Raw genomic sequence first — 22,772 nt, 5'->3', positions numbered from 1 at the left:
CCCCCCCCCCCCCCGCCTCTGGGAAGGATGCTTCAGGTAGACTGGGGCGTTCTGATGAACCAAGGCAGCTCAGCCTCACCTAGCGACTGATAATTTGTGCCAGTATGTTTTCCATTCAGTCTTGAAATAGTGTTTAATGAAATATGCATGCAAAATAGGATGTTGAAAACTAGGTTAGGAAACTCAAACCCTACAGGGGGAAGAAGAAAAGCTCCTCAAAGGCTTATGGAAACCTGAGCACTGTGGTGGGGTATTGCATTTGGTTAAGTTTTCTGGAAGCAAAGGTATAAAGAAAAAAAAAAAAAGAATAAAAGCTTACCTTGAGGTAAAGTCACAAATGTGACATTTGTGCAAAAGAAATTCAATGACAGAGTGGGCCAGGCCCATTAGGCTTGGACAAAGATAAACTCAAATTCTACGTCTAACCACTCTCCATGGTGTCCATTAGCAAGAGCCCAGATAAAACCAATACAAGTACTTAGTTGTGAATTTTACCACCAGAAAAAGCCCAATAGTGATTATTGTGAAGATGTGAGGAGGGTGAAGAGATATAGGCGAAAGAAAATGATGGAATGTTGGTAACTGCATAACTGCTAAGGTAGATGAAGGCTGTAATGTGGGGATTCATGTACTATTCGACTCACTTCTTGTCCATTTACATTTTTTTTCATAATAAAATATTTTTAAGTAATGGGAAGCACTTGTCACCACAGAAGTTAAGCTAACATATTATCCAAGAAAGGCTGCATTCCACTTGATAAAGTTTGAAGATAAGTAGTTACAACTTTATTCTAGAATTCACTGAAAATCGATGGCCTGGGCTATGGCACACTTGCCAATGTTCAGAATCAGTTCCTGATCACTGTAGACCTCGTAGTCCAGCCAAACACCATTGTTGAGATAATCGAGACAGGCTACAGAAGAGAGAGAGAGAGGCAAAATCAGGTTTGGGTACCTTCACTGCAGTTCTTCAGGGCAAAGAAATCCACCGCAGACAAGCTCCGGTTCCCACTGGAGATGTATTCCAAGGCCACTCGAAACGGGTTCTGTGGGCGTCCGATTCTCCCGTGCAGCACCGTCCAGCTGGATGCATTGGAAGGTAGGGGGGGCGGGGGCGGGGGGGGGAGAGAAGCATAGGAAAGCAGGGTGAGTATTGACTTAGAGAGGCTCACTCCGCTGTGGTGAGTTCAGACATCACATTCTTACTGGGTACCGAGAGATAGAGTCCCAAACGGTACTGAGGACAGTGACCCTGGGAGCAATCACACAAACATTTGTTTCATTCTTGTCCAGAGAACTCAGAAAGCCCATTCTCAAACTCACTGTAGGCAGTGGCGTTTCTAGGCAACTGCGAATCTTTGAAGTAGTTCTGTAGCTAGGCTTGTAGAGGAAAAACATTCATACATGAGCTAACTGGGCAGCAGAGTCAAAGAACAGCTTCCAAAATGGTACCAGCCCATTCATAATTATCACTTTGAAACAATACTTGATTTGGGCGTGTTAGCTGTTTCCGAAGTCTCAACCCCCAGGTTTGCTGTGTGTTTACTTTTGGGATGCTTAGTGAGGACCATTTATTTACTGCAGCAAAATTAAAGTGTACTGAAGCATGTACTTGGGGTAAAAGGCATCTAAGTTTGACATGAACTCTGAGAAACAGTGGGAACAGCAGACAAAAGTGGGATGGATGGTGAGCTCTGTATCCATCTGTGATCTCAGATGCTGACACTGCCAGAGAGCAGAGGACCAGCCAAAGGAGCATTCTTATGCTGTGCTCGTGCTACTAACCTCTTGGGATAGCCTCCTGTCACTTACTGGAACATCCAATTTCCTTTTCAACATTGACTCAGACATATATCATAGTATACATTCATACATGCATACATACACACATACATATATAAAAATACATACATACATATATATGAGAGTGAAAGGAAGTAAGGGAAGGAGAGAACATATGTTCATTTACAATTGTATATTTAAACAATATTCTGTGAGGAATAGAAATTATCTTCCTTTAAAAACAATTTTATTGAGGTATAATTAGCATATTATAAATTGCTCTCACTGAAAGTACATAATTTGATAAATGAGAGTATAAATTAGAGGGTTTTGACATGGTTATGTAATGATAAGATCATATTACGATATTCTATATATATTTTTTACTACTAGGTTGAGCTTAAGTACAGCAATATTAAAAAAACAAGGAATTGGGGGCAGAAAACTAAATTTTTTGTTTGAAAAGCTTTTAACCCCACACATCAAAATATAAAATGATGTTTGCTGTAAAAATAATAAAATAAAAAAAGTTAAGCTTCCAGCAATTCAGCAAATAACTAAAAGCATCCATTGCCTGGAGACAGCCATGGCCACCACCTCAGTGTACAGCCTTAGCTGTCATTTGACACAAATGGTACCACCATAGAGGTGCCTGTCTGTGACCATATGCCTGCACCCAATGCATGTCTGGAGGCGATAAATACACGTGATTCACTGGTTGCGTTTTGTAGCACCTTCGGCATCGCTTCTGCTTTCCTCTCTGTTGTGGTTGAACCAAAGCTGCTCTGTGCAGTTACCTAAATGACTGCAATCAAGGCCAACAAGCATGTCCATTTAAGCTCTGAAGTGTACGCTTTCTCGCATCAGTGAGGCTGACGGTCCATTTCTGCATTTATTTACTAACACCCTAACCTGTCTTCTTTTCTGGCTTTGCCTTTTCTTTTACATCTATGTCTGTGTCTCTGTGTGTCTGTGTGGATACATGCAGGTGCATGTAGGTTGTGTGTGTCTAAGTGTTTGTGTGAATGCATATAGGTGCATGTAGGTGTGTGTGTCTCTGTGTGTTTGTCCAGATGCATGTGGGTGCGTGTAGATGTGTGTGTAGGTCAGAGGTCAACACTGGGTATCTTCCTGAATCATGCTTTACTTTAGTTCTTAAGGCAAGGCCTGTCACTTCATCTGGACTTGGGCATTTTGGCTAGATTGGGAGGGCAGGGAACCTTGGGGATCTGCCTGTTTCTGTTCCTCAGCAGGCACCACACCCAGATTTCATCCAAATGCAGGCCCCTATGCTTACTTAGAAGGCATTCTGCTAACTTATCCATTTCCCCAGCCCTGTCTTGGTTCACTTTTGGCAAGAACGGTATTGCTTAAGGCAACATTGACCCTTCTCAGAGGTGTGTCCCAAGTCGAAGTTTTACATCTGGGCAGGGTTGTGGGGCATGAAGTGGATGTGTGCTGAATGAAGTGGGGACCTTTTGTTCTGTCTCTGTGCTTTTCTGTAGTTAATTCAGATCACTGGAGTCAAGTCTTCAGCCATTTAATAAAAGTGTATTAAGTTTCCCTACAATAGACGCTGTAGACGGGATTATTGCCGCAGTAAAGCTTGTTCTCCCTTACAGTCCCCAGCAGGGTTTCCATCCCAAATAAAACCAGCGCAATTGAATAAGGAAAAGGAGGCTTTTCAGTTTAAATGTGGAACTGTCAGAGAAAGAAATATTTGAAAGGGAAATGTAAGGAGGGCTTCATAAGGAAAGAAAAGCAAATGATCAGGGAATGCAGAATTTGCCGTGTTCTTCTCAACCATGGGCTCTAGTTAGGAGGAAAGGTGTCTTGAAAGGTGCGAGTATTCTCGTACCTTTCATATTCTGCCCAAATCTCAGCTCTCTTCTCTGAGAATGATGGATTTAAATTCCAGGTACACAGTGGCCCTTGACAATGATTTTCATTTCTGTATTGGTGCTTGCCCTCTGGATAAATGTGTCAGGAGTTTTAGGAATTAGTTTCTGAGTTACCGATGCAATAACTTTTGCCTGAAATCCTCTGGCCTCTCATAGTTTACTGCCGAAACTTTAATAAGTTTCCGAGCAGTTGCCAAACATGTATTTTATATCTAGGGAAGCTGGGACTAGGAAAGGGCAAGCTTGTACCTAGGGTCAGATTTGTTTAAGAGACAGCCCAAAAGCCTGGTGAAAAAGAGACAGAGAGAGAGAGAGAGAGAGAGAGAGAGAGAGAGAGAGAGAGAGAGAGAGAGAGAGATTTAAGCTCGTCTCTCCCTGCTTCCCATCTTCTTTGCTTGGCTTGCAGTGGTCACAAACCCAACACATTAGGGCCTTACTTTCCCCGATTTGACTGTTGACAACTCAATTTATCCTCAAAAGGGAAAGGTTGTATTCTGACCTAGAACTTTCTAGAAACAGATGTGCAACTATATCCATGTGCTGGGGATTTGTGACATTCTAGCACGGGTGCAACAATCAATCAATATGACAGTGTGGGCGTCCACTTGGACTTTAGGAAGCCAGAAGGGGTGTGTGGACAGACTGTCACAATCCATTATCTTCCACATGTCTCTCTGGAGCTCTCCAGTTCCACATTCTGCCTGCCTCTGCCTCTCATTTGCCTGATGACTTTGGATGAAACACTTTTCTGAAACTGTCTAAAATTTTGCATGTTTTTCAACCAATTTTATTCTCAAAAAAGTATCTGTAATTTTGCAAGACTTTTTTTTTTAAAGGAAAACCCTGTCCATCCACTTTTGCTTAGTGATTACAGCATGAAGAATAAATTAGAGGCTATCAAAAGAAACTCTAAATTAACCAACCAACCAACTCACCAACCAGCCAACCCACCCACCAACCAACCAACCAACCAACCAACCAACCAACTAACCAACCAACTAACCAAACAAATAAACAAAAGCCAGGAGGCCTGTTTTGAATCCCAAGGATAATTCCTAACCTGGTAGAGAGAAGTTTTTAATTCTGACTTAGGGCTTGCTTAGACTTGTTTAATTTTCCACACCTCCTTGGGTATAACTTTCTTCATTAGCTAAATGTAGCCATTAGGATGAAAGTTCTCTATGGGTCTTAACTGACTAGCATTTAAATAGTTCTAGTGTTTTATGAAAACTCTGGAAGCTGTTACTAATTTCTATAAGTTATCTTGCAGAGTTTGAATAAGAGCGATTAGTCTCCAATCACAGATCAATTTACACAAAAAGCCTCTATCTTTCTCTTTCAGAGAAATGGAGACTTGTTTAATGCCATACTTGGAGTTAGCAACAAATAAAATACAATGCTGCTTCCTGGTCCTGAGGATCAGAGACAACATGGCCTGTGGATGGATTTGCCCACTCAATTTCATTTCCATACGTAAGATCACAGAGACAGATGAAGGGCGTATGTTCTTGGCATTGCCAGATGGATCACTGGCATGGTTTTTTAAAGATTAGACACTGGGAAGGCAGTGAGATAAGAAATCCATAGAAAAATACTAAGATTGGGTATAGAAATGAAAGGAGTTTCTCAGGTTCCCATTGCTCTTAGCCAGACTCTACATACTTTAAGGGAAATTCTTGGTAACATCTGCTGTAGGGCAAGATCCTAATGAGACTAGAGGGTTGGAAGCCATGATTGAAGAGCATGAAGGCACCGACTCATTTAATCATTCAATGGAGGAACATTTTATGACAGCTTGTGGGGACCACGGATGTATCTTTGCTTTTGGGCAGTGTCCTAGTGTGCATGATATCAACATCAGGCTGCCTTGAAAGAGGAAACTCTCAACTCAAATAAGCTTTCATAGAAAATGTTTCTGAGATGGTTTTTAAATGCTGTAATGTGGGAGGTGAGTGAGACCTAGACTCAGTTCTCAGCTTCATAGTCATCACTCCATGTGAGTGATTTAACTTCTATGGGTTTCCCTTTCCTAACCTTTAAGACAGAGGTTATAAAATGATATAACCTGGGATATACAGAAAGACTCTATCTAAACCAACTAACTAACTAACCAACCAACCAACCAACCAACTAGTCAACTAACTATACCGTCTGATATAACTGTCTATCCCAAATAACCAACATAAGATGTAGGCCATAATGCTTGGCTTGCTAGATTATGTTGTGCATCTGTGAGAAAGACTCAGGCAAAGTGAGTTCTTCTTACACAGTAGGTCCTCAACAAAAGATTTATTCTTACAGAAGACCACAGCTTTCATTATGGCATCATACTGGCCCAGGCAAATGTTTGCAGATGAATTTCTTTTTGAGATGTAGGGGTGAAAGGATGGTACACAAAAGAGAGTGAGAAGATCACTAAGGATTCCTGAGTTAACAGCTACCGTGCTTGTTTAAATAAAGAAAAAAAGAGTAAGTCTTCATATGAGAGACACAACTCTAAGAAATTGTGTTTGGACATCCTTACAAGAAGATATGTTAGCTTTAGATTGTGATTCACAGACCAACCATCTTCTCAGAACTGAGAAAAGGCCTGTCCACATTTCAGATAAGCATCTCTTTCATCCTTGTAGCTTCCTGCAGCCTGAAAGAAGATGATTGCTGCCAACATCACAATTAACATTTGTTGACATGCCACCATTCTTCAGGTGTTACTGTGCATTGCTACATACTCAAGTTTATTCTGGGGCTACAAAGAGTTTAAGATTCATCTTGCACTTGAGTAGCTTAAAGACTGGTGGGAAAATATATATACATATACACTAGATATACACATATACATAATACTGAAGTTTATAGTGAGCATCAGGGCATCAGAGCTAAGCGAGTGGTACATAGGTACAAGGCATAGAGGGCAGAGTGATAGCTCAGACTGGCTGATCAGAATAGGTATCACCTAATATTGGGTTATGAAAATGAGGCAGGAATTGGGGAGTTGGAGCTATAGACTGGCACAAATACCCAGGCAGAAGCTGGAAAGAGAGTATATGTTCTGAATCCACAGTAGTCCTGTCTGATGAGAGGAATTTTTTTTATTGAACTCCAAAGGGAAGATGATCCATGTGTTTCATGTCCCTACCTTCTCCCTGGCAGGATGACGGACCTTCAGCATCCTGTCTTATGTAATGTGAATGCTTAGCCAATATTTGCTGAAGGAGAGGAGAAACAACTGAACATATTTCTATTAAATTTGACAATATTCTGACATTCTTGGGCAAAAATTATGTGGTAGTGGAGTGGAGTGAATCTAAAAATTCACGTTCACTCACTAAAGATAACCATCATTTGTCCAGGTGATAACGATGCCTTTTCCATGAAGAGGCACCAAAGGATGTAGGTTGATGGTAGTGGGGTGATGCAGGGAGGGGGCAGTACATAAAACCACATGGTTACCACATCAAGTTACTCATGGTAGCTGCATTTGCCAAGAGCCAACAGGAAAAAAAAAATCAGAGAATTACGCAATCAAGTCCTGGGGGTACTTGAGTTCTCAAAGTGGAAAAATCCCATCTGATACACGAATGCTCTCTACCTTACAGGTCAAGTCAATACAAACATTGCCTGCAATAGCAACGCTAGTCACACTAACAGCACTGATGCAGAAATAAACAATGCTGTTAACATTCATTGAAAGTCGATCTAGGCTCTGCTTAGAGCTGGGGTCTGACATACAGGGTACTGCCTTTCTAAACTCCCTGGGGTTAGAACAATCTACCACACTCTTTATTTCAATTTCTAGCCTTGGAAAACATGGCTGGGAAAATGAAACTTTAAGGCGTGGACAACTTCGTGTTCTGGACTGGCCCTGACAGCGATGCTGTCATTAGGTGATAATGAACCCTCTAGCTGGGATAGACAAAGTCATGAGCTAGGTTGGGGTGGCAGAAGCTATATGAATCAGACAAGTATCCAAGTCCCTGTCACACAGAACTCAGTAGTGTGGTAGTGTGGTGGTGGTTATTACGAAGTGTAACCCTGTAACAGTTCGTGTGGCACAGCTGACATTCTTCTATTGTGTCTTTGCTCAGACTCCCTCTCTCTTTGACAAGGGCTCAGCTCAGGTGTGAAGGTGTGAAGACGTGTTAGAGACAAGGAGCCAAGCCAGTGGGAGCCTGCATCTAGATCAATACCAGAGGACAGGACACCAGCTGAAGCTCTTCCCTCCTCCCGACAGGAAGTACACACATACCTTTCACATTTTTCTTAAAATATACTTTGTGGTAATTTCAAAGCAAGTAAAAACTCTTCATCACAGCTTAATACGTTTCCCTTAAAGTCAGCCCACATGTAAAGAATTGTTGTGGGATAGCGAGAAAAATGTCTGACCAGTGTAGAGTCTACTATGAAGTACTTTCTTGTTTACACGTTTTCTCTACTAATACTATGTGAATGGCATGAGGTCTTTCATCCAAGCAGCCTTGGCTTTCTTATTTGCTTGCTCTTTGCACTGTCCTAGAGGTTAGACTCATGGCCCAGTTGATAAAGTGCTTGTCTGGGAACCTGATGTGGGTTCGAATCCCCATCGCTCATGTAAAAGCAAGGTGCTGTAGTAGACATCTGTCACTCCAGTGCTGGAGGGAGAGGAATTGGAGACCCATAGATCAGTGAAGCTCAGTGGAAGGCAGTCTAGACAAACTAGCAACTGAGAGACCCCATCTCAAAAACTAAAGTGAAGAGCAACTGAGGAATTGACTTCTGACCTCCACACACATAAGCACATGAATACATGTTCCTGAAATATATGCACACACACACACACACACACACACACACATTCATCTCTCTCTCTCTCTCTCTCTCTCTCTCTCTCTCTCTCTCTCTCACACACACACACACACACACACACACACACACACACACACACACACACACACACAGGTAAGTGTTCTCTGGAGAGGACTGGGACTTGGGGCTGAGTAGGGATTAAGGATGGGGTTTTTAGTTGAGTCAGAATCTGACTCAGCCCATGGCGGAGAAGAGCTGTCTCCTGCTAACAGTGGCCCCAGGCTTCACAGAAGAGGGCTGGAAACAGGAAGTGAGCCAAGGCAGGATGGACCTCCTCTGGACAAAAGGCTGTCTTGGCTGAGACTTAGCGTTAGCAAGAAGCTCCATCATCAGAGACGCTGAATAAGTGATGAAGCAAATCCAGGCAAGAGCCCTAGCATTGAGCAATGTGCCCAGACCGTTTGGGTCTTACCTTGGCCTGTTTTAGCTTCTTTTAGTTATCTTTGTCTCCCTCCTCTCTCCACCCCCCTCTGTCCCTCCTTCCCTTATTATTCCTCTTCCCTTTCCTTCCCTCTCTTCTTCTTCTCTTCTACTTCCTTATCTCCCCCCTCCTTTCTTACTCTCTCCATTTTCCTACCTTTCTTTAAGAAACATATATTTCTTAGGAATAAAAACTTTGGAGCCAGACTTTCTGTTTTATAATCTCATTTCTGCCTTTTACTGGCCATGTGACCTCAGGCCAGCCACCTAACCTCTCTGTGCCTGCATTTCCTATTTGCAATTGAGAGGGAAACTTGCAATAGAAGTATTCTTAACTAGTCTCCATGTGACCAATTTGCCTGCTGGATCAGTACACACCACTTCTGTAAATACTCTCTGAATGCTACCCACAGTTACTATGTTCAAACTGCTCTCAGTATCTGGTCCTCCCACCACTACTCACATCGCATACTGAGCATTAGTTATACCTGCCCAGAGCTGTTCAAACTAGCTTATGCAGGTGAACTCATTAAGCTGATGCAACAGACAGTAGACGAGTTTGGACAGACTGGATATGTCACTACAAATATCGATGTCAAATTAGGTCTGAATAGGACAACAGAAGAGATCAGGGGAAAGTGCTTGAAATTCAGAGAGCTTCCAAAGTATTTTGAAATTACTTCCTCTTTTGAGAAACTGAGGCTGAGCATCACAGATGAAGGAAGGGGGGCTAAGTGTGACTGATGTGAGAACCAGTATGGAGCTCTGGTCACAGACCACGCTGGAAGCAAAGATTGTGGCATGGCTTGATGCCAAACAGCGGCAGATTAGTTCACATTTATTCCCTGTAAACTGAAACATGACATTTCAAAATGGAAGCTGATTCCCAAGCAACGACAGACCCCAATCTCATGGTCTAGGAGGGGTTATCCCATGCCTTGATTTGTATAAAGAAGTGCATGGAAGATTCAGAAATGTGTTTTCCCTTCATTGGCAATGAAGGGATGATGACAGCACAGAGAAGACAGAGGTGACGGAAAAATCTCAAGCTAAGGATGGTGACCCTGAGACCCTGAAGCTCTTCTTCCTCTGGATTTTGGATTCAGTCTCAAGAAAGTTCATATCCTTCAGGTCCTTCCGCAGCTATTGACTGATGCCTGCAGAGGGCTGAGGGACAGGGTGGGACTAAGCTGAATTTGGAGCAGAGGTTGGAGAGGAGAATTGATTTGTTCTGCCCTGGTATCTCAGAAGTTACAGAAGATTCTAGAAGAGTACCATGAGAGGAACCCATCAAAGTTTCCCATGCTACAAAAGCAGAAGGTAGTCTTTCTGGCAGGGTAGGTGGTAGGTAGCCTCTGATTAGAGTCAGATATGTCCTTTTGCTTTTGAATTTCTTCTCCAAGGAGGTGTGGGCATGCCACCCAGCTGTGGCCAATGGAACCCTGAATTTGGTTCCTCCTCCTCCTCCTCCTCCTCCTCCTCCTCCTCCTCCTCCTCCTCCTCCTCCTATTTCTTCTCTCTCTCTCTTTCTCTCTCTCCATCTACCAGTTGCTTTTTAACACCTTCCATTCTTTTCAAACACAAGCCAGATCTCTTCTGGTGTCTGCACTCTTCCTTCATATACTCCAACTCATAGAAATGGATGGAGACAGCATTGAAATATGAAGTGTCATTTCTGTAGATTCCCTCCATCAGCACAGCCTGCCTCTGGCTTGAACCCTGAGTCCTGAGTGAGGTCAGGGATGAAGCAGCAATATGGGCTACCACCTCACCACCTCACCACCTCACCACCTCACCACCTCACCACCTCATCACATCACCACCTCACCACCTCACCACCTCACCACCTCTTAGCTTTTTTCCCAGGATTTCCAATCTCCGAACTGTAATTCTGCATGCTCTCCAAACACTCAGAAGCCAGCCTGCTCCCCAGAGAGGCAGCCTAAATGTCACTTGGTGTGTTAACAGATTGATTGGTCTGAAAAAGAATTCAAGCCTCTGAGCCAAACAAAATGCAGATGCCTTTACTCAGAGAGAGGCTCCATGTCAGTCATAACTCTCTGGGCAAGTCAAGTCGGTGTACTGAAACTTTATATGGTTGGTAGGTAGGCTTGGCTATGAACTGTGGTTCCCACAGGCAAAATCATGGACTAGAATAAGTGGTCAGCCGTTGAAAGGCAAAGGAGTTTGGGGAGATTGGGTAAGAAGAGCCTACAGACTTGTACTGAACCACCTGAATTGATGATGCATATTGCAAGCTGTACTCATTCTGCAGCTCTGCTGGGGTGGCCATCCAGGACTGGAGAGACAGTTGACAGCAGATTTGATGAACAGAAGGGGCCTTGAGCCCCTTGGGGCACAGGATCTGACAAGGTCTACTACCCAGAACAGACACTAAGTATCATGGACAATGATGTCATAGCAAGGTTGAGAGGTTCCAAATCTGTCCTGAGTTTTGGCTCTTGCCACGTTTAATGCTGTTAGTAGCTCAGCTCCTTGGAACAATGAGCTGTTTCTCAAAGACTGAAACCTCAGGGCTACATCAACCTGTACTCTGCAGCCATTTTGGAACCAGGGTCTGAGATGATCTTGAAACTCAGACATAACCAGGGCTCTCTCAGCCCTCAGCCCTCCCCATGGCTTACCAAGCACGGCAATGGGCTCTATGCTTCTGCCCTTGTTGTCAGTGTTGTTCTCAGTATCTGAAGCCCATTTTCTACCCTTTTGCCCACTAAGTTGATCTTCACTTACCCAGGCTCACCTTGACATCATGGCAGGCACACAGTTCCTTGATTTGACCAGGTAACTGTTAGACGGAACAGTGGCGGGAGGAACCCAATTCTGCCCAGAAGTCTTAGAAATGCTTCTTGGAAGTGGTGACATTTGTGTTATTTGTCTGACTTCTCTTGATCTCATTACAGAGGGCAGGAAAGGTAGTACCATTTGTTGACTTGTGCCTCTATGCCCTCACTATTGATTGAATACTTAAAATTATCTGCTACCATGCCATCACCACCAGTATGGGCTCCCCCTCTGGAACCCTAAGACAAAAGCAACCACTTGTTTCCATACGTTGCTTTTGGTTATGGTATTTTATCATAGCAACAGAAGAGTAACTAGCACACTTGAAGCAGCACGCTGTGTTCTCCTACACATTTGCCTCTTGGATGAATAGAATCCCAGGGAGGCTTCTCTGTGCAATGGCACCAGGGTGCCCTTACTAATGAGCCAGTGTATTACTTACTTGTCTCCTTGCTGTGGTAAAAACAACTTGAGAAAGGAACAGATTATTTTGGCTCCCAGGCTATAGTCCATCATGGTGGGGACAGTCAAGAGAAATGAGCTGGTCACATGTGTCACAGGCAGGAAGCGGATCATATAGAATGGCAGTGCCTGGCTACCAGCTTTCTCTTTTCCTTCAGTCCAAGACCCCAGCCCTTACCATGGCCTTGTCTGTAGTTAGAAGGGAGGAATTCCCACCTCAGTTAACTTCATCCCAATAATCTCTCAGAGATATGCCCAGAGACTTGTCACCTACCAATTTTAGAGCCTGTTTAGGTGGCAATCAACCTTAACCGATACACTCAAGCATTACTGGCCACGCGTAGGAGCTTATACTTTTAAGCTATGTTTGAAGGGACTAGTGGAATTTGGCCTTTGGGCTTCTAGTGTGTTAGCCAAGCGGGAGATTTGACAGCACAGCAAACACCTGCCTGAGAAGCCCCGTGATTGTGCTTTATCTCGGAGTTAATTTCTGTGCTGGAACTGACTCCAGCACAGAAAGTTCATCTGACTTCAGATCAACTCAAAACATGACCTGAAACTTCTAAGGGACACGGAGCCTGTACTAGAAGCAGAGGCACTTGGGGGAGGACCAGAGCTAGGCTGGGTTAGGCGGGAACGCTCAGGCACGGGGCCAGCTTTGCTTTCCTTCTTCTGAGTCCAAGAGGACTTTGAGTATTTACAGTAAGAAATCCCTGAACCTCCAGAATCCTTTGACACTGGATGTGACCTTGGAAGACAGTGCCTGCCATTTTCCAGAAGGGGCTGGAATCTGGGTTTTGGCTGGGTCAGTCTTTCAGCTTGGGAAATAGCCACCCATGAAATAGGATATTCCATTTTCCTCAACTTGCTTCTCACAAGATGTCTGAGGAATGAGCTGCCTGGATACTTTCTGTTTGTAAATGTCACCATTGCCACTATAAGGCCTGCAATGCAGCATTGTGAATAACTATCTAAACAGAAACTGCAGAAGGGTCAGTAATAACCGGATTCTGGAGAGGAGGTTGCCAGGATGTCTGTGGTGTTGGAAAGAATTCAGCACGGCTGTTTCCTGAGTCCAGAGAACTAAGTATTAGAGAACTAAGAGAGTTGCAGATGGGGGTGTGAGGAGCAGGATGGAGCTTGAATACATGTATCCCATGCACCACTGCTAAACAGTAAAATGTACTATCATATAATACTAAATATAAGAAGCCATGCTGGCAGGGCCGCAGTGACTCATCTTGCATACCCTGGGGCAACTAAATTCCATTTGAAGATGCCTTAGCCTGGCCCGTTGCCAAAGGGTCCACATTCTTGGGAGAGATAGATCATTTTTGTTTTGGTTCAGTCCATTAAGAAATTTGGCCTTTCAGTAGGCGGTGCCTACCAGACCAGGAGATCCTTTGTGTCACTGTGCAGGGCCTCTGACTGATGTCCTAGAATACTTTCTGATTCAGGTTGCCATTCCTTTTTCGCCATCTCCTCCTAGTGGTGAGTTTGGATCCTTAACAAACGTGCCTTCTGGGACTTGCATTTTTCCTTTTACCCTTTGATCTCTTTTTTCCCCCCAATACAATATTTTTATTGATTATTTGGGATTTTCATATGATGCACCCCAATCACACTCGCTTCCAACTTCTCCCAGGTTCACCCTCCTACTCTCATGCCCTCCTCCCCGCTACCCCCCCAAAATATACCAAGTCCAATTTGTGTTGCCCTGATACTCACTGAGCATGGTCAAACTCGCATTGGCCAGCTCCTTAAAGACAACCGAGTCCTTCCCCTCCCCATGCCAGAAGCCATCAACTCTGAACAGCTACACAAGAGCATCTATCACAGCATTTAAGGACTCCCTCCAGTGGCTTCCTGTCTTGACTGTGTTTTTCTCTTTCTGGCGCATGTGCACACATTTGTGTGTATGTGTGTGTGTGTGTGTGTGTGTGTGTGTGTCTGTGTTAGTCTCTTTAGTGAAGCTCTCTTTTCTCATCCTGATCTCTGTCCCTCACCCAGCTCACTGTCTCCCAACAGAAGCAGATGTTTTGGGATTACAATGAAACCTTCTCAGTAATTAGAGACTAGATACAGAGCTGTACATTTCTGTTGTACAAATTGCTGGCACCAGATACAAAGCACTCAGTGCATCTCAGTGGTGGTGTGGTTAGCTACGCCCATCCCCAGCATCCTGCTTGAGCCCCTTTCCATGCACCTTGATCAGATGCTCTTTGGGGAGCAAAGCAACAGCTTGCCTTCTGCTCCTTGATGCCAAGGTGGCCCTCAGCAGGCTGTTGCCATGTCTATGTCCTCTCTCTGTCCTTGGTACTCAGGCTGGTGTGAAGTCCTTTTCCAACATCCCATAGCTCCCTCAGAAAATACCGGCTTTCTCTTTTCCTTAAGACACCACAGCCCTCTTTAGGGCACAGCAATGTATCTTTCTCCTGTCTCTAGCATCATGTTCCTTTATTGTTTTCCATGGCAGGATTTCTTGTACATATTTGAATGCTCACAGAATTACACAGCTTTCAAAACAAGCATGGGTGGGGATATCCATCCTAAGCTGTCCGTCTTTTGCTTCCTATAAGACATTGGGAGAGTGGAGGAAGGATGGGAACTTGTTTTCCACTGGAGAAAACAAACCTTTCCCGAGAATCCAGCACACTTTGGTAGGACTGTGGGGACAGACCCTGTGGTCTGTTTATATGGCTATAGCTTTGATGTTGGTCTCTAAATGGAAGTGACACAAGTTGAATATTCAGATTGGCCATGTCCCAGGTGGCCTCTGTGTAGAAATAATTGAAGTCTTTTAACTGAGGTGTCTAAGAGAGCGATTAAAAGGGAATTGCAATTATTGAGCCCAGAGGTAAAATTTCAGAACTGGCCCATAAATCCTGGTCTGACATGAAATTTAAAACTCCCCAATGGTCCTCAGTGCCATATTAAAGGAGTTTTAATGCTAAGAAGTAGAAATAATGAATGATAACCAGGGTATTGTTTCTGAGTGCAGGAGCGTCTGTGAGGGGCAGGATGATGAAGCTATTCAGGTCAGCGTCAGGTTGTATTGTTAACATCATTCACGTCACAAGAGACCATTGAAGGAAAGAAGGGTGGGTTTGGTCGGTGGAGACAGAGTGACATGCTGCTGAATTATTCCCCAGTGAACTATAGCCCAAGTTCTGCCAAAATCCAGAGGCAGAGTCTGTAGCTAAGACGAAGACAGTTTGTATGGAGCAGGACCCTGGGTGAGAGACTCACGATCTGTGGCTGTGGGATTCTTTTGGTGCATGACATCTTCTGCATTTCTGGAGGTCAATCTCCTCAGAGCCTCCAGACTGGAACTGACATTTACACATGGAAGATCATAGCCTGGGGGAAATCCTAGCTCCAATGCTAGGTGGCTTAGGACGAGTCTACTCTATCTTTTCATGCCTGGTTCCACTATTGTATCAGCTCCATGTGCCTAGCGAAGACTGACCAGAAGAGTGCATTGAAAACACGGATGATAATAGGCTCCTATTGTTCTGGCATCTATTTTCTTTAAAGTACTTATTTAGGTGTAGCCATTCTCCCCTGGGTATATTTTACCTCTTTTCCTTTAAAATTTCGTGACAAAACCTAGCTAGATGAATTCTTGCAGCTCTTGGATACTAGGATGATGGTCTGACCAGTGCAGAAGGGACTCCATGCCTGTAGAATCTCACATTCTCTTTCTTGGCAGCTTCTGCCCACCATCGCCTCATTTCTCATGGGAGCATTTAAAATCTCTTTCCTCTCCACCCCTGTCTAGGTCCCCCCCCCCAACATCGTTTCCATATCAACAGCTACCAAACTGGATGTTATAGTTTCTGTCTCATATGGTTCCCAGCAGCTGGTAATTTTGACCCTGAGTGCAGGGCTATGACACTTCCTGCAGAAAATTTTAACTGTTGTGGTTTCCACAATACAATTCTGTCATCTGTAGGATAGCTCTCTTGACAGCTTTGAGTTCCCCAAAGACTGTGCCTCCAATGAAATGTGATGCTATGCAGACAGCTTCCAACCCTGAGCCTGCAAGGCAGAAGGTACCAATCAACTGTTAGATGTTGTCTCGTCTATGATCTCAGTGAGACACTAAAGCCACAAAGAGCCCAGAGCCAAGAGTTCTTTTGTGTGTTTTGTTTGGTGGTTAGAGATCCCTTCCAAAAGGCTCTGCCTTTTTGCATAAAGGTGTTCAATTTGTCAAGGACACAGCTATCAGAATATTGAAGGAAATACTGTCAAATGCCTCCATCAATATTCTATGTCTGTCTCATTCTATCCTGCTCCGTTCAAGACTCTGATGGGTTTTTTTTTTTTTTGTTTGTTTGTTTGTTTTTGAAAACGGGGTGTTACTTCATAGTCTTGACTGGATTGGAACTCACTTTGTACTCTCAGACACAGAACAATCTTCCTCTGATTTCTAGTGCTGGGATTAGACATGAGTAACTAAATCTAACTTTCTGTTTTAATTTTATTTTTACAGTTAGTTATTTGTTTATCTATGTGTGTGTGTGTGTGTGTGTGTGTGTGTGTGTGTGTGTGCGCTGCGTGCGCTTGCATGCATACACACACCACAATACATATTTAGAGGTCAGAGGACAGTTTGTGGGAGTTGATTCTCTTCTTCTACCATGAGGATTTCAGGAATAGAACTCAGGTGATACAAATTGACAGAAAGTACCTGTGCCCACTGAGCCATGTCACCAGCCCAAGCCCAGCTTCTGAAGATGCTCTAGAACAATGGTTCTCAACTTGTGGATTCCCGCCCCTTTGGAGGCCAAAGGACCCTTTCACAGGGGTCACATATCAGATATCCTGCATTTCATATATTTATATTATGATTCACAACAGTAGCAAAATTACAGTTATGAAATAGTAGTGAAAATAATTTTATGGTTGAGGGTCATCACAACATGAAGGTCTTAAAGGGTCACAGGGTTGGGAAGGCTGAGAGCCACCTGCTCTAGAATGACTTATTCTAGGCTAGCTTTGGAACCAGTACTCTCTTCTTCTGCAACCTGTATGGGATTTTATTGGGATTGTATTACTTTAAAAAAACTGATTGACTTCCAAAGTAAACAAAATCCTTTAAACATGGAGATCCTTGTATTTTACTACAATTTGCTTCTAAGAGGGCCATTCTTCTAACCTCATTACCTCGACCTCTTCTTAAACGGACAACTTTTAAATATTTATCAAAACAACACCTTACATCACAGGCTAGGCTTAGGTGACAGGTGACTTTAAAGAGTAATGGACACAGTCATCCAGTGTGTGAAGAACAAGTGACAACCTTCTGCAGCAAGATGTCTAGGAGCAGGACAACTGGAGGATAAGACGCAGAGTCTACCCTTACTGGTGGCCAGCGTGAAGATAGACAAGTAGTGGATTGGTTACTTTCCTTATTGCTTAGACCAAATACCTCACAGAAAGAAACCAGGAGGAGAAAATATATATCCGGCCTGACTGTGTATGGGAATACTGCCCATCATGGGAGGCAAGGCATGAGAGCCCGCAGCTGGCTCACATCTGGGGAGATCAGAAAGTGGAAAGAGGTGATTGTTAGTCTTCAGTTGCTTTCTTCCTTTCCCCCAATTTACTGAGTCCAGGACCCAACCCTTAGATGATTCTGCCCACATTCAAGGAGGTCTCCTGAGGTAAACCTCACAGGAAATACTCTCACAAACACACCAAAAGGTATGTCTCACTACTGCCATCAGTATCTTATAAGCTGATCAAGTTGACCACTGAAATTAGTCATCACAGGGAGTATGAAATAAAAAGCAAGTGAGTCTAGGAAACTTATACTAGCAACTTCACTGAATTCAGCAGTGCAGTGTGTGCCTAGTGTTGCAGCAGCTCCTAGACATAATAAATTTTCACTTTGAGGCTAAGTGCTGAGCACATTCAAAGTCGAACAGAGTCCAGGACCCCATGGAATGAAATTTATTAATTGGGGAAAAAAAAAAAGTAGAGGCAGAGAAAGATATTCCAGGAGGTGCCATGATAGGAAGGAAGCATACAGAAGTCCTCTAGTCAACTCCAGGGAGGAGGGAAGAGAATTTTTTGGGTGTAGGGAATGAATTTGAGGTCCTGTCTCCTGATTGCTCCTGACTTCTGAAGTTCAAATGTCACAGACAGAAAAAAAAAAAAGTGGTAGAAATGTTGGAAGGAGAGTTAATTCAAGCTTAAAAGAAAGGCATAATGTTACAAGTCTGGGGATAAGTTTCAAACCAGGACTTTTGTTTGTGACAGTGTCCCTTTAAATGATGTGACTGTCCTGGGGACTCTTCCTTGAGAAGCATCTGCCACCCTACACAATAATTAGCCAGCGACACATTTTCTTCGTTGTTCATTAAAGATTAATGAGAGGCAGAGCTTCAGGTCTGGTTTGATAGAGGAACCCTGAAGGGGTCATTTGAACCTTTCACGTCTCTTCCTCTTAGAGACGGAGGAGCATCTTTTCAACAGAACAGCAACCGTCTGCCTTCTCACTTACAATATGTCTTTGGTGGAAACCAAGACGTTTTTGGCATGCTGTCTCCTACCTACAGCTCAACAGCACATGCGTGCAAAGAGGGAGAACAGCTGTTTGCAGCTCTGCAGAGGGTTGAGCACATTTCATGCTGCGGTGATGGACAGTTTCAGCAGAGCGTGTCTCCCCACTCTGTGTTGAACAGGAACGTCAGGTATGCAGGTGCCAGTGTGCAAACACAGCAAGATCTGGCCAATTTGGAGGCAGGCCCTCCCGTACCAATTTATCTTGTTCTAACTGCTAAATTTTTCCCACCCTGCAGACAGCCACACTGGGGAGATAGTTTACTTAACAAAAGAGATAAAGGGAAAACTAATGGAGGTTCAAATACTTTGGGTTAAAAATAGCGATTTGAAGTGATGCAGACAAGAAGGATAAAAGAAACCTGGTATAATTAATGTCCTTCCAGAATTTAACAGGCCCTGGCCCTTTAAGATTAGTTTACACAAATAGATTCAGGCTGATTTATATCTTGCTCCTCAGAATGATGCCTGGTCTGGTCTACTTTCTGTCCCTTTCCTCTCTCTCTATTTTTTTTTTTTTTTTGAGCCTGCATTTGGCACCTTTTAGCATCTTGTACAATGCTGTGTACCCAGAGGAGCTCAGAGACCATTAATAGATGATGCTGATGATTCCAATAATCAGAGCCAGGAGCTGTGATTGTATTATAAGCAAAGCATTTGAATAATTGAAGAGCCAACAAAGCCCAGAGTGACACTTCTCCATCCCAACTACTGATGAGCACGACCTTGGGACAAGTCGACCACACGATGGGGATGCTGGGAAGGTTGGGGCAGCCTTCCATAGCAAAGGCCAGAGGAATGCAGCATTCCACCAAATGTGCCTTCCTGCAGCTCCCTCAGTTTGAGCTCTCAAACCCCCTCTCGATAGCTTTTCATTTCCATTTCTTCTTTTGGGGAACCCCTTTTGCATAGGGGCTCCATAGGACTTGAGAGGAAATGGAGATCTATGAAGCTCTGAGCTGAACTATCTCTAGCCTCCTTCTTGGGCTTGGAGGCTTCACAGCTCTGAATAGAAGGTTGGCATTCACTCCCTGCACTTGCCTTGTTGCAGAGACTACATGGAACAGAGAGGGCTCCAATTCACAGAACTCTTATACTCAGGAACTAAAACCATCAAAACCTTCTGGAAAAACTTGGCCTGGACGGCGGTTTGGAGGTAGTGTTCCCTTCCTGCTCTCATTGCGTGGCTCACAACTGGATTTCTTTACTTATTGGCTGTCCCCATTGTAGCACATCTTACTTTGAGTGACAACCGTGCACATTACTTGGAGCCCATCCTTATTCTTCAGTGGACATAAATGTCCTTCAGCTTGCCAGCAAATATGCCAAACTGCCTAGATGTTGTAACTTTCTGATGTGAGGTAACCCTGTATTTTCTTAACAGAGCACATTCCCCACCAGTTTAACCATCAATGAGACAATTTAGCCATTAATAAATTTATGCATGGAATTTGCCTTCTCCAGGTGAGAAATTCTGAGATCTGAATTTCCTAACTTCATTGGCCTTCCCAGTGATTTTAATTGAGCTCTTATTAAGCTTGTATTAAGTGGTAGATATCGAATTAAGCATGTCAAGACCACTTTTTTTCCATGTGATTTTTACCAGAACCATATTATGTAGACTGACTGGTGAGAAAAAGAGAATCAAGAAAGTTCAGTATCTGGCTTAAGATCACATTAATAGTAATAGTCACAAGACCTAGACGTGGCCGACTTCTAAACCACTGCTTTGTATATCTCCCACACAGAACCAGACAGGCCCCTTAGAGTCTCTGGGACTGTCTTTCTTTATGAAATGAGGGAGTGTGTCTGGGACTTTCTTTGAGTCTCAGTTCTCATATTCTGTGGGTCAATAACCCAGATCACTCTGTGTGTAATCCAGCAGCGTTTTCTGTTCCACATTCCCACGGCTCAGCCCTCTTCCTGCTGGCTCATGGAGTTTCATGCCTTTGAGTTTCATGTTCTCCACTTTACCTGGCAAACTATCTTCCTCCAATTCACCCTAGGGAAACAAACAAGGGCCATTCCCAAGAGAGGGGGTTTAAAAAAGTCAAGCAATTCTAGAGGCACTCAGGACTAAAGGCATAAAAAGATACATAACCAAGGTCAGAGGAGAAGATCTAGCAAGACAAAGGATGGATCCTGGGAAGCTCTTCAAAGAAACAGTACCCAGGAAAGTCTTTCCCCAGAACTCCAGGATAGGAGCAAGCTGGGAAGAGCACTGCACTCAGGAGTTCTCGTTCTCTCTCTCTCTCTCTCTCTCTCTCTCTCTCTCTCTCTCTCTCTCCCTCTCTCTTTTTAGAAGAAAATTTTTTCCTTACCATCTACCTTCAGATAATGGGTGCTTTCTTATCTCAAGATCTGGGGTTCTCTGGAGGAATAAGCACAAATATAGGGTCTCAGAAAACCCTTTCTTCTTCTAAAAGAACCAACACTGGTCATCTGATTTGAGAAACCATCTAATTGTCTCATGTGTCAATGACTTTGGCCATCATGTGTCATCTTTCTGGTTCTTCATGATGTTTTTAAGGGGAGAGGCTGAGCAATGGGAATATTTGGTTTTGTGAATTGCAGATCAAGAAGAGAGGCACTGTGGAGGCAGACAGTCCTCTCTGAGATTGCTGTCATGGCTCACACATCTCCTCAGAAACTAGCACCGAGCCTCTGAGAGTGCAGAAGCTTTCCACCAAGAGAGTAGAGGAGGAAAAATAAAAGTAAGCAGTAGTCTGAGGGCGCACATGCTACGGCTGCAAAATATGCTCAAAAGTGACACAGCCCCTGGCTGTTCCAGACAACATATAAGGGATGGAAAGGGGAAAAAGTGAGTGGCATTTTAGAGGATGCAGTAATGAATATGGCGTCTTTCTGGGGTGGCATATTATCAAGTGTGTCTCCTTCACTTCCCTTATGGTTTTCTGCTGTGGCTTCCCATCTCTGAAATACAAACTACACCAAAGCAAGTCCTATACAAACTACACTAAAGCAAGTCCTACTCCTTGGATTCAGCCCTTCCTGGATGCTCACTGTCACGTGGAGCAATCAGCTAGTCTCTATCACTTGGCTGTTATTTTTCTTCTTCTAGAAGACAGGAGGTCTTCACAGACTCAGGGTTCCCTGATCGCCTCCAATTAGAGAAGATGTCTTACATTCCACACTGCTAATTACCAGCATCAGGAACAGCACCTGTGACCAGGGCCCATGGCTGCCAGCAACCTTCAGCTTTAACCACGAAGACTACCTTGGCTGTGGTTTGAGGTTTTTGCTAAGACTTTTATCTAAGACCTTGATTCTTGTGGGTTTCTTGCTGCCATGAGTGACCGCTGCCTTATTTTGACTTTTGAACCTGGGCTTTTCTATCCCATATCTCTACCCCATTACATATGTCTGGGGCAAGGTTTGGGTATACAATGTCCTCCACAGATGTATTTAAACCACTGGTCACCAGCTCTTGATGTTGTTTGGGGAGGCTAGGGAACCTACAAGAGATGAAGGTTGGCTGGTAAAAAGGTTACTAGGGGCAGGCCTTGAGGGCTAGAGTCTAGCTTTATTTCAATCTCAGTGTTCCTGCTTTCTGGTTCACTGAGATGTAAGGAGTCCAGACTATACAATCCTGCCTTCCGGAACTTCACCTTGATTCTCTGCCATGATAAACTATTCCTTCTCAAACCATGAGCTAAAATAAACCCTTCCCATCTCAAGTGCTTCCGACGGGTATTTTGCCACGGTAATGAGTGAAGCAGCTAATGTGTCTGGCTCCCCTCAGTGCCTTTTCTCCATGGTTGCTGTTGGCTGCACATCTGAAGAGAAGATTGCATTTAAATTGGGGACGTTGAATTGGATTAGCTCTTAAGGGTTCTGAGCTGATAGAACTTAAAAACACTGGGAGACCATTTAGCTCAACTTTTTCTTTTAAAAGATGAGGAAAAGACTCAGGATGACAAAGTAACTTTATAGCCTGGGATTGGGCCAGGATTGGACTTTAAGTCCTTTGAG

At 43.8% G+C, this 22,772-nt stretch overlaps 1 protein-coding gene across 1 annotated transcript in view; it reads right to left on the bottom strand.

Annotated features, from left to right (window-relative positions):
- Nucleotides 1-22,772, bottom strand: part of Alk (ALK receptor tyrosine kinase) — a 698,959-nt gene that overhangs the window by 179,945 nt on the left and 496,242 nt on the right. The window contains exon 5 of the mRNA XM_034514490.2: nucleotides 956-1,083. Within this exon, the coding sequence (XP_034370381.1) occupies nucleotides 956-1,083 (128 nt within the window). The remainder of the gene's footprint in view (nucleotides 1-955; nucleotides 1,084-22,772) is intronic.

Source organism: Arvicanthis niloticus, chromosome 11 (genome assembly GCF_011762505.2).
Source record: "Arvicanthis niloticus isolate mArvNil1 chromosome 11, mArvNil1.pat.X, whole genome shotgun sequence".
In the NCBI taxonomy this organism is placed as follows: domain Eukaryota; kingdom Metazoa; phylum Chordata; class Mammalia; order Rodentia; family Muridae; genus Arvicanthis; species Arvicanthis niloticus.
This window is presented reverse-complemented; position numbering and strand designations above follow the sequence as displayed.